This window comes from Dendropsophus ebraccatus, chromosome 8, assembly GCF_027789765.1.
Source record: "Dendropsophus ebraccatus isolate aDenEbr1 chromosome 8, aDenEbr1.pat, whole genome shotgun sequence".
Classification (NCBI taxonomy): Eukaryota; Metazoa; Chordata; class Amphibia; order Anura; family Hylidae; genus Dendropsophus; species Dendropsophus ebraccatus.
Window position 1 is genome coordinate 37,666,207 of NC_091461.1, and position 12,169 is coordinate 37,678,375.

Sequence of the window (12,169 nt, forward strand, 5' to 3'; positions counted from 1 at the left end):
ATTTTCGTTTTTGCGTTTTCGTTTTTTCCTCCTTGTGCTTAAAAGGCCATAGCACTTGCATTTTTACACCTACAGACCCACATGAGCCCTTATTTTTTGCGTCACTAATTTTACTTTGCAATGACAGGCAGAATTTTTGCATAAAGTACACTGCGAAACCAGAAAAAAAATTATATGCGCAGTGAAATTGAAAAAAAAAAAAAACACAATTCTTTTTCTTTGGGGGGGGGGGGGGGGGGATTGTGTTTTTACGCCGTGTGTCCTATGGAAAAACTGACATGTTTTATATGTTCCTCAAGTCGTTACGATTAAAACGATATGTAACATGTATAACTTTTCTTTTATCTGATGGCCGGTAAAAAAATTCAAACCATTGTTAACAAATATACGTTCCATAAAATCGCTCCATTCCCATACTTATAGCGCTTTTATCCTTTGGTCTCTGGGGCTGTGTGAGGTGTAAATATTTGCGCCATGATGTGTTCTTTCTATCGGTACCTTGATTGCGCATATGCGACTTTTTGATCGCTTTTTATTACATTTTTTCTAGATTTCATGCGACCAAAAATGCGCAATTTTGCACTTTGGGATATTTTTGCGCTTACGCCATTCACCGTGTGAGATCAGGAATGGGATTAATTAATATTTCGGGCGATTACACACGCGGCGATACCAAACATGTTTATTTCTTTATTTACTTTTATTTATAACCTGGGAAAAGGGGGGTGATTCAGGCTTTTATTAGGGGAGGGGGCTTTTTATTGACAACAACACTTTTTTTTTTTTTTTTTTTACACATATACTAGAAGCCCCCCTGGGGGGACTTCTAGTATATACACTTTGATCTCTCATTGAGATCTTTGCTGTATAGTTATACAGCAAAGATCAATGAGATCGGCACTCGTTTGCTTTCGGCTGCATCCCGGAGGAGCGATCTCCCCCACTAGACACCAGGGAACGGCTGAATCCGGTAATCGGAGGCAGCTGTCATCTTTAACAGCTGCCTCCGATTATCTAATTAGCGGGCACGCCGATCGGACCATGCCCACTAATAGCCGCGATCCTGGGCTACATGAGGCACTAGGGATCGCGGCGGTTCAGAGCGGGGTCGCCGCGCGGCCCCGCTCTGAACGCCCGCACCCGCACAAGGACGTACAGTTACATCCTCGTGCGGGAAAGGGTTAAAATGCCATAGCAGTTGCATTTTTTCACCTAGAAACCCACATGAGCCCTTATTTTTTGCGCCACTAATTGTACTTTGCAATGACAGGCTGAATTTGTTCATAAAGTACACTGCAAAACCAGAAAAAATTTAATATGTGGTGAAATTGAAAAAAAAACAAACAACACATTTCTTTTATTTGGGGGGTATTTGCTTTTACGCTGTTCGCCCTGGGGTAAAACTGAACACCCGTAGACGATCCAGGACGTACCTGTACGCCCAGGGTCGTCTAGGGGTTAATGTAGCCACACATGGCACAATTTTAAGGTTGTGAGATATCTCCTCTTTCTTGGATCCTTTTGGCCAAATACATCACGTCTTAGGGGCCTATTACATCTGACAGATTTTTTGCAGCCAAAGCCAGAAACAGACTATAAACAGAGAACAGGTCATAAAGGAAAGACTGAAATTTCTCCTATTTTCAAATCCATATCTGGCTTTGGTTTCAAAAATCTGTCAGAAAATCTGGTGTAATAGGGGCCCTAGTTTTGTTCTGGTCCAGTAATGTGTTTCCCTCAGCTGTAATCATTTCTTGAAGGGGAACTATCAGCAGTTTCGCGCAAATGAACCCACTGATATCCCCCAGCAGCTGCGTACCTGGTCTTCCTGGTGCCGGGCTTGTCTTTTTTCTTCCATGGCCCCCCACAGCACCCCTTTCGGGCTGTCCACCGTGTTCTTCAGTGATGCCTATACATGCATATTCATATATGCTAGCCGGTCATACAGGCATGTGTAAGAGTCACCGAAGGAGGCAGTGGGTGGGCCAAGGGGTGCTCTGGGGGGCCAAGAAATGCCTCCGGTGCTCCTAACTAGCTTATTTGCATATTTGGTTTGGATTAAACTTCGTCAAAACAGTGGGACCTAGAAAAAAGACAAGACCGGCACCAGGAAGCTCAGGTACGCAGCTGCTGAGGGATATCAGCAGGTTCATTCGCACAAACCTGCTAAAAGTTTCCTTTTAACACCTGAAACAGATAGATCTTCTTTTCTATGTCACTCAAGAATTAAAGTTTTACCATTTATAAGAGCAGAAAAAGTGAACATTTCTGTAATTATATGACAATAATAAAAAATTTCTAGAAGGGCTAGCTAACCATTAGCGGTGGAAGCAGGAGAGCACTAAACCCCTCCCCTTTCTTTTGTCTCGTAGTTTCCGACCGGTGATTGTGAGTCATTTTAATAGCCAACAGTGTTGTCTCAATAGCAAATGATCATTGCTTTGTGTGTGCCGGGTAATTCAACAAACAGACAGAAAGAAGAGTGAGAGTGAAGAGATTCACAGGTATCTTCTTTAACCTGGGGGGAAGCAATGAATGTGACAGACAAGACTACAAGTGGTATCATCCATTTATCTTCCTAAGAGCAGGAAATCGGCATCAGCAATTCTAAAGGAATGGAAAAGGACAAGCCGTCCAGTGTGGAGGGGAAATTTGCAGAGATAGTTTTGCATGTTCAGAGTAAAATATACTATGTGCATATGGGGCTCATACTACCCAACCTGTCACTCACTGAACTGGTCAGGGCAGAAGGTGATCAGATAGTACACTATCTAAACGTGAGTATGAGTATTCTTCACTCTTCAACACTTCTAACTCATCCTGGCAGAGTACACCACTACCTGGACAAAGCCCCTAAGACGCATCCCTACAACTACTTATAACTACCTGTCACCTGCACCTGCTCTCAGAGTTATTACTGCAACTGTATTGTATTGCACTGAAGTTCTTCCAGTAAAGAAAGTTACCCTGGTTAAGTCACTGGTCTCTGTCCTTTTTGTCGCACCTGCGCCTACACCAACACTTGGGCTATCCTGTCAAGTTTGTCCGGCGGTGGGTTCCAACACCACTTCCGGCCACTGTGACAAGTGCCCAAGCAACCCAACACCCAACTAGCTGCCACAACACTACATAGCTAGAACCAGTACATGGCACTAATAAAAACAAAGCCACTCATTGCTGTTAAGAGTGAGCAAACATATTCAATTTTTATTGATATTTTACCAAAACCCTCAATTTTAGGGTTTCTAGTTTAGAACATTAATTATTAATCATTTATTATTTATTATTATTACTCACCAGCTATTGTAGCATGAACATTGCTCTTGTCGATAAGCAAGTAGCGAGGACTTTCCGGGAAAAAAGGTAACATAGAGACTTGAATAAAAGTGGGAATCACAACCAGGGAAAGAAACAGAGGCCAGGACTCATCCTGACAAAATAAAGCAGATATAAAAGCAATGAGAATGGTGTGAATGTATTACCATAGTCATGTATACTATACTGTAGCACAAAAATCATCAGTAAGATATAAACCAATCACTCTAGTAGTAAACAGTGTGTGACACATAAAATTCCACAGTCTTGGGCTAACGTTCTACAATGGAAACCAAGCCCCATACTCCTCCCCATACTGATCCCTATACACAGTACTGACCTGACCCAGTAGCTCCGGAAGGCCAAGCACCTGGGCGGTAAACACTCCAAGGCAAATGAAAATACTTGGCATTAAGCCTAAGAAGCCTCGTAAATTCTTTGGAGAAATTTCTCCCAAATACATAGGCACCACACTGAGGGATATACCTAAAGAAAAATCCACACACTGAGTAAGATGAATAGACTATTGTGCAATATGGCAAAAACTGTACAAAAACATAACAGTAAATACATAGTCTAATAAAGAACAGGGTGCAGTGTAGCTATAAAATACAAACGGGAAATTGGAAGCTTTTGTAAACTGTTAAAAAAAATTTTAATAGAAAAAAACACATAAAATAGGGTTGAATGCTTTTAAAAACTATTTTTTTTGTTACACTGACAACCAAAAAGCACCACAACAATTTGTCAATTTGTGAAATTTCTACCTTCCTAGATCCACTTACAACTGTGAGCAGTATTATTCGGAAATTAAGGTATCAGGGACGATAATCAATTGTGGCAAAATTGAGATGCTATAAAGTTACAGAAGGAGGTTGCCCTGTGTTAAAGTGTAGAGTGCCGTGCTGAGCAGCTGCATGCAGGTCTTACATCATCAAGCATCAAATGAAAAGGTGGATGGTTGGGCATGGTTGGTTAAGTTTGAGGTGAAAGAACTTGAATGGCAGCACAGAACCCCAAATACCTTTGTAATGAACTGGAATAGAAACTGCAAGTCAAGCAGTCTCATCCTTAAAAACATAGAAAACATAAGACTGTCAGCAGAAAAAGACCACTAGTCTTCCCTTTTAGTACTTCACTTCTTAGGATAGATACATGTTTATCCCAGGCAGGTTTTAATGCAGTTATTGTAGAACTAACCTCAGATTATGGTCCCTTGTTCTTGTGTTCAGTTTTTTTTTTTCTTTTATTAAAAACCCCCTCCTGAACCCCTGCTTCCTTCTTAAAAACCTCCCTTCTGAACCTTAAATGTATCGATCATGTCCCCCCTTTCCTTTCTTTCCTATAGGCCAGACCTCGGCCACATCCGGCCCGCTAACTTGCTCCAACCGTCTCGTGTCAGAGTGTCTGTGCTGCTGAATCAATGATAAATGATACCGCAGCATGTATTAGTCTGGCCCTCGAAAACCATTCCAATTTCTCAAGTGGCCCCATGGGAAAATAATTGCCCAACCCTGCTCTAGACTATACAGATTTAGATCCTTAACGCTTTCCTGGTTTTATGCTTCAGACCATCCACCATTTTTTTTTTTCTTACCTTTGGACCTGTTCTATTTTATTAAAAATACAATTTGAAAAAAAGACGATTTAAAAGCAAATACAATGTATTCAAGTTGAAAATATGATAAAATACTGTTAATGTCTTTGTCAATATGCTCAAGTAATATATTTCTCTCCATTTACCTGAGTGAATACCGGTGATAAACCGTCCAATAATTACCATTTCAGGGGACCCTAATATACGACTGGATCCCATCAAAGTACCAGCTATGAAAACCAGCGGGGAGCTTTTTATTATCGTTCCTTTTCTGTAAAACAAATAAAACGTATAGGTACTTGGGGGGGAAAGTATAGACAAATTGCTTTACTGTACTGAGCAAGGTGGAAACCTGGGAAACAGCAACTTTCCTTCAAAAGCCGCATCACCCCTGTCCCCAGATTTTGTGTGCTATTGCAACTATTCACTCCCAACCCCCGCCGGCTTCCGTAGCGCAGATCCCTGATCGCCACCGGCAGAGAATTCTCCCTCTGTAGAGGGAAAGTTCTCTGTCTGGAGGCCTATAGATGCTGCGGTCGTCCTGACCGCAGTATCTGTAAGGTTAACTTTCAGCATCGGAGCGCGGCTCCAGTGCTGAGAGTTGCGGCAGGTCTCTAGCTATCACCGATAGCCGGGACCGGCAATTGATGACACAGGAGCAGCTCCTGCACCTGTGTCATCCTGGAACGTAAATTAACATCATTGCAGCATCGGGCATAGGCTGCAGCGACATTAATTAACAGTGCGGCGGCAGAAAGGGGGTTAAAAACCCACCCAGACAAGAAAGGTGCTGTTTCTGGAAAAAAGTCACAATGTTTTTCTATTCCTGGAAAAACCCTGTAATTTAGGTGTACACCTTAGTTTGTATTAAAAGGGGTATGATGACACAGGACGGATATGCTATTTTTACGAAAATCAATATAATTTTACATAATCTGCATCCAAAATAGAATTTTGCCATGTTTAGAAATAATTTTGTAGACAGCCATTAATATATGAAAAAAAAAAATATATATTTATAAAACTTGTCACAATGTGTGGATGTGTGTGTTAGGCTAATTAACATCTAAACATGGATGGGTAAATGTGAAGCAAGAACTGTACTACCCTTTAGAATAAGAAACACTACAATTGTAAAACTAGTATGATCTGACATAGGCATATAACATGAGCCTGATATTTTTGTAAATTTAACCACACCCCAAAATGAATACACTAAACAATAAGTATGTGTTCACATACGTTGCAGATTCATTGCAGTTCTGCCATGTTTTCACTGAAATGATGCAGTACTGCAAGGAAACTGCATTGGGTGAACACACCTAAAGGGTCCATTCTAGACATGAGCGAATCAGCGCTTCTCCGCTCCCTGCTACTCCACCCCAGGTGCCGGGGAAAAGCTGGATCCAATCCTGGGAAACTGGAAGAAGTTTCCCAGGATTGGATGCAGTTTTCCCCGGCATCCTGAGAGGAGTGGCAGTGAGCGGAGAAGCGCTGAAAGGCCGGTGGCATGATGAGCGAAGATAAGACAAAGTACTTCGCTTCATTTAGATGAGCGATTCGCTCATCTCTAGTCCATTCACATGTACAGGATCTGCAGCAGATTTGATGGAGTGTTTCATCATTCAGTTACATTGATATCTGCAGCATGAAATCCATTGATTTAAAGGGTTTTTGAGGAGGGGGACATACAACTAAATAGGTCTGCAAATTGAATGCTTACTATTCCTTATTAAAAGAGGCCGTTTATTTACCATAACGGGACCGATACACCTTACTCAAGAGTCAACTGACTTTGGCGGGATCAGTAACTGTCTTAGAGCTTACCACTCCATTCCTCAGCATCAGCGCTGATCCCCACTCCAGCCCAGTGTCCGCCACAATAGAAATAAATGATGAATGGATACAGTGATTCTTCAGGGAAATGCTTCCAATTTATTTTGCAAGTAAAACCACAGTGTTACAGTGCATCGTTATCCTCAAACAAACGGCAACATGTTTCAGGTGCCTGTATAGGTAACTGAAACACATTGGGCTTTGTCTGAGGATTACTATGCACTGTAACACTGTGGTGGTTTTTCTTGCAAAATAAATTGGAAGAATATCCCTCCCAAGAAAAACAAGCCATCACCAGTGAAATAAGCCGCCACCAGTGCTGCCTCGCAGCCACTAACCCCTCCTCTCTCTATAGAGAGCTTATAAACATTCAGCCATGCTGGACGTTCATGTGTATGGGAAGCTCCAGAAATGAAGCTCATGGTCCAAGAAATGTTTGGTGAAAGTGTATGGCTACCTTACGTGAGCGATCCCCATTGAGTGACATAGAGCACTTCTGGCACTGGTTCCTGACTATGGTAGCACTTTTTCTGCATATGGTAAAGGGCCATTTCCATCAATACACTTATTTCCTTAGCTCCTGATGATGTTAAAATATTTTTTTTTACATTGCATAGGATGGAAAATCCATATCTGACAGTAATATGAATATACCCCCCCCATACAAAGCCAGCTGATAAAGCAGTATAAACTGTTATTATCTACAAGTGCAACCTCTTGCCATTAGCAGAAACCATTATGTAAATGAAGAGGCCTGGGTTAATAGTGTGAGAAAGTGGTTAATCTGGAATGGAAGATAGCAGGCAGCCTCGAATGAGGTTTGAAGTAAACTATATTCTGCTCCGGTAGTCACAATATGTTCCCATCATATACATAGCAGTGCTATGCATTTTGAGGAAGTTTGCTATCCCATGGATATTAATTGGTTATGTGTAATCAGTCCTGTGCGGGGAAACAGCAAACCACTAATAAATCCTATGGAGAGAGAGGCTAGATGTGCTTTCTTTATTCAGTTAACCCTTCTGTGCTCAGCTAAGGGGAAAGATACTGTATATGCCTAGAGATCTATATCTTCACATAGAACATGCATCACCTTGATGACATAGAACATCAAAGAATATCAGTCCTCAAAGTATTACACTAACTAAGAACAGATTTAAAAATGGCCACTATAGGGCGTATCATAAAATATTACTTTTCACCTGTGTTTGACACCCTATATTGGTGATTTTTCCGTTAATCTCAATATTGAAGAATTCGAGGTTGGAGGTGAGCTGCACCTATCTGGTAAAAAAATTAATGTATGAGAGAGTATTCACACAGAGCCTGCTGAAAGTATTCTTCAACCAGGAGCCTTGTGTGGGAATGCTGCTATTTCTTCTTTCTAAAGAGATCCTAGCCATGTCTGGCTAGAGCAAAGCGTTGACGGTCTGTGGTGAAAGACGGGACTAACCTCTAAAGGATTCTATGAGTAACTGATGTACCAAACGTGTCAGTAGCTAAGCTAAGTGCAAAGGCCGAGTTTTCTACTGCAAGTTGCTAGTGTGTCCCTTGAGGGTCTCCTGGACAATATCTCTCCCACTAGGTTGGCCTGAACTCCCTGATAGTGTGTCATTCTGTGCCCACACAGTAGCGTAGGCGGATGTATTCTTCCCTCAGATTCAGGACTTTTTCCTCCCATTCTCAGCTGAACCACTTTATCTGAATAGGCCCCAGTCTGTGGCACCAGGATCCCAACTTACCCTTGCTGTACAACTAAAAGACTTTCTCAACTAACTCAAAGTTTCACAAGTGTATTTCAGCACTTCAAACAGCTATTGTCTTCTAAAGATTGCTCAAGTCCTTATCGTTATTTTGTGTATTCTATATTTGTCTTAACGTGTGAGAACACCACAAGTATTACCTCCTACAAGAGTGACTGCAGCTTTAAGCAAGAGCCTATTGTATTCCAGAGACTGTGATATCCTGTACTGTCCTTCAAAGCGATACAGTAAACTATTCTTTTGGTTAAGTCTTCTCTCCCGCTGAACACCTGAAGCCATGCAACTCTCACTAATCTACACAACTGCAACAACTTCAACTCCATGTATTGTGCGGGTGCCGAGGCAGTGCATCCTGGGGTGGCCATCTTGTCCTACTCATGGCTCACCATGACAAGTGCCCGTGTGGTGCTTCCAACCTTAGCCCCCACTGCCACCACTGCCACCACACCACATCATATAATGCTCTTTGGTAAGTTTAACACATTGTATATGCTTTGCTCATCTTGATAAACCATGTAAATATGTTGCCGGATACTAATTTACCACGGAGTGCAGTCACTGGCTATCGTGTTAACCATCAGATCAAAACATGGCTTGTAAAGTGTGATGCCTAGAAATGACTCTTCTATTCATTTAGCCTAATGCCCACATCATACATTTGGAAGAACAGATCAGCCCTGAGCCAAAAGTAAACTGAGACCAAATCCTCAATAGCTTTGAGAAAACATTATGGAAGGAGAAGAGTGGGGGTGTGGGAATCTTACCGTCCAAATCTGGAGACCAGAACACCAACCAGCAGAGACCCCAGCATTCCCCCGAGCGCAAATACAGACACCGTCAAGGCGTATAAGATGGTTAATGGACTTGATTCAAGTGACTCTCCATATCTCTGGATCCAGGTGGCATTGTAAAATGCTTTAATGTGCTGGAAAGTAATGAATCAGCTAAAGTTAATGTCTGAAAATCTAATGAATCCCCAAATTGCTTAGAATTAACCAAAGTAAAACATAAATTAATTAAAACAAGAATAATTAATAAATCAGATTGCTATAGGTAATAAATAGTACTAATTTGGATCTGCTAAATCATAGTTCTTTATGACATGTATAAAACACATGACAGTAAGCTATGTCCGAGGAAGGCATATGATCAGAGAACGGCTTATATCCTGATTGGCCGTAATGTCAATTCCTTTACATTCTGCACCGTTGAGTTCAAGCACATGACTTTGTAGCTCTAAGGTCACAGAGTCCCCACCCGCTACCTATAACAACTCCTTATTTTGTGGAATGAGTATCATGCCTTAAGGCAATGCACAAACTCAAACGACTGATTAAGAATCCCCTTTCCCTGGAATCTTATATACATTAGAGTGAATGTCTGCCATTGTGTAGTCTTTGCCAATTAATCATATTAGGTCTACAATACTGTCACCATAATATATCTTTACACCAGCCCGTGGTCTATTCCTATAATACAGATATCCAAAGGTTTTATCATCCGGCTCTATCACTATATGTGGGCTTTGGAGCTCGGTATCAGCAACTTGGAGCTCTAACCACTATAAAGCGGAGGACGCTCTCTTTGATGTTCATCATCAAGATTAATTTAAAAAAAAAACAATGGATTCTAAGTGCAGGCAGCCCCTAATTCCTCCACCTCTAAACCTTCAGATCTGGAGCTACATTCGGATTAAAAAAAAAAGAAATATTTGGTCAAATGGAAGCAGCCATGGAATAAACCTAAAGCGTACGTCCACATGTAGCAGATATGCTGCATTCTTTAAGCATGTGTGTGTATATATATATATATATATATATATATATATATATATATATATATATATATATATATATATATATATATCACATACACACACACACACACACACACACACACACACACACACACATTAGAGATGAGCGAACCTGGAGCATGCTCGAGTCGATCCGAACCCTAGCGTTCGGCATTTGATTAGGGGGGGGCTGCTGAAGTTGGATAAAGCCCTAAGGCTATGTGGAAATCATGGATATAGTCATTGGCTGTATCTATGTTTTCCAGACAACCTTAGAGCTTTATCCAAGTTCAGCAGCCCCCGCTAATCAAATACCGAACGTTCGGGTTCGGATCGACTCGAACCTGAACCCGGTTCGCTCATCTCTAATACACATATATATATATATATATACACACACACACACACACAATAAAACGTATTGATGATTTCGACTCTCCCATTAAAGTCAATAGAGAAAAACGATATCTAATCCACAGCGCAGGTCAGGTGAAGCCCAGATTCCAGCGTTATTTTGTAGCACAGCACGAGTTTTATTAAAATCTCATTGACATCATTGGTATTGTAATACACTGGATTTGTCACCGTGCAAGTCTTCTGTAGAAAATTAGCAACTTATCTGATCCATGTGAAAGCCCCCTTGGGCTATATTCACACATAGTATTTCAGTCAGTCTTTTGTTCAGTCTTTTTTCAAACAAAATCAGGAGTGAGTTGAAAACACAGATCTGTTCATTATAATTTTGCCCTTTCAGTCCCACTCCTGATTTTGGTTGAAAAAAAGACTGACCAAAAGACTGAGGGAAATACTATGTGTGAACATAGCCGTAGAGTGTTTTCACATTTAAATGCGTCAAAATCATGCAGCCATCTCTTATCCAATAGCTGCACAATGTTCCCAGGATTATCTGCAACATTACATATTGAGGTTTTCCAAAACTCCACTGATAGTGTTGGTGGAGATAGGAATCAAGCGTGATGGAATTTTCCTGCCCTTTGTTTTTGTTTTTCCCCTTTGTTTTCCGAGAGATAAGTCACTTCCAGAGCTTTCAAGCTCTCTGGCAGCAGTTTACCCCTCCTCTTCAAAAAGAAAACAAGGGGCATTCAACAGTGCCGAACATTGATGTAAATGGAGAAGACGGAAGGAAGCGATAACTCTTTGGCCAACGGTAATTAAAGGTAATTTAACCCCTTAAGGACAGAGCCTGAAATGGCCTTAAGGACAGAGACAACTTTTATGAATATGACCAGTGTCACTTTATTCATTAATAACTTCGGGATGCTTTCACCTATCCAGCCGATTCTGAGATTGTTTTCTCGTGACATATTGTACTTTACATTTCTGGTAAAATGGAGTCGATACTTATAACAAATCTTTATGAAAAACACCAAAATAACGTGAAAAATTGTGAAAAAATGCATTTTTCCAACTTTGAAACCTTTCTGCTTATACAGAAAATGGTTATGCCCCATAAATTATATATTAAATAGCATTAGCAACATGTCTACTTTATGTTGGTAGCTTTTATTAAACTATATTTCATTTTTTTAGACAATAGAAAGCTTAAAACATTAGCAGCAATTTTCCAAATTTTCAGTAAAATTTCAAAATCAGATATTTTTAGGGACCTGTTAAGGTTTAAAGTGTATTTGAGGGGACTGTATGTTAGAAAGCCCCACAAAGCACCCATTTCAGAAACTGCACCCCCCAAACTCTGCAAAAGCACATCCAGAAAGTTTTTTTTAACCCTTTAGGGGAGTCACAGAAATAAAAGCCAAGTGTGTAAGAAATTTGAAAATTTTTATTTTCTGTGCAGAGATTTTATTGTAATCCAATATCTTTCATAATGATAAACCTATTAGC

The 12,169-nt window shown here is 40.7% G+C and overlaps 1 protein-coding gene across 2 annotated transcripts in view; it reads right to left on the reverse strand.

Annotated features, from left to right (window-relative positions):
- LOC138798529 (solute carrier family 2, facilitated glucose transporter member 9-like) overlaps positions 1 to 12,169 on the reverse strand; it is a 50,052-nt gene that overhangs the window by 21,545 nt on the left and 16,338 nt on the right. For both annotated transcript variants that reach the window (XM_069979039.1, XM_069979040.1), the window contains exons 3-6: positions 9,276 to 9,436; positions 5,059 to 5,183; positions 3,656 to 3,801; positions 3,298 to 3,430 (exon numbers count right to left, since the gene is read on the reverse strand). In XM_069979039.1, the coding sequence (XP_069835140.1) occupies positions 3,298 to 3,430; positions 3,656 to 3,801; positions 5,059 to 5,183; positions 9,276 to 9,436 (565 nt within the window). The remainder of the gene's footprint in view (positions 1 to 3,297; positions 3,431 to 3,655; positions 3,802 to 5,058; positions 5,184 to 9,275; positions 9,437 to 12,169) is intronic.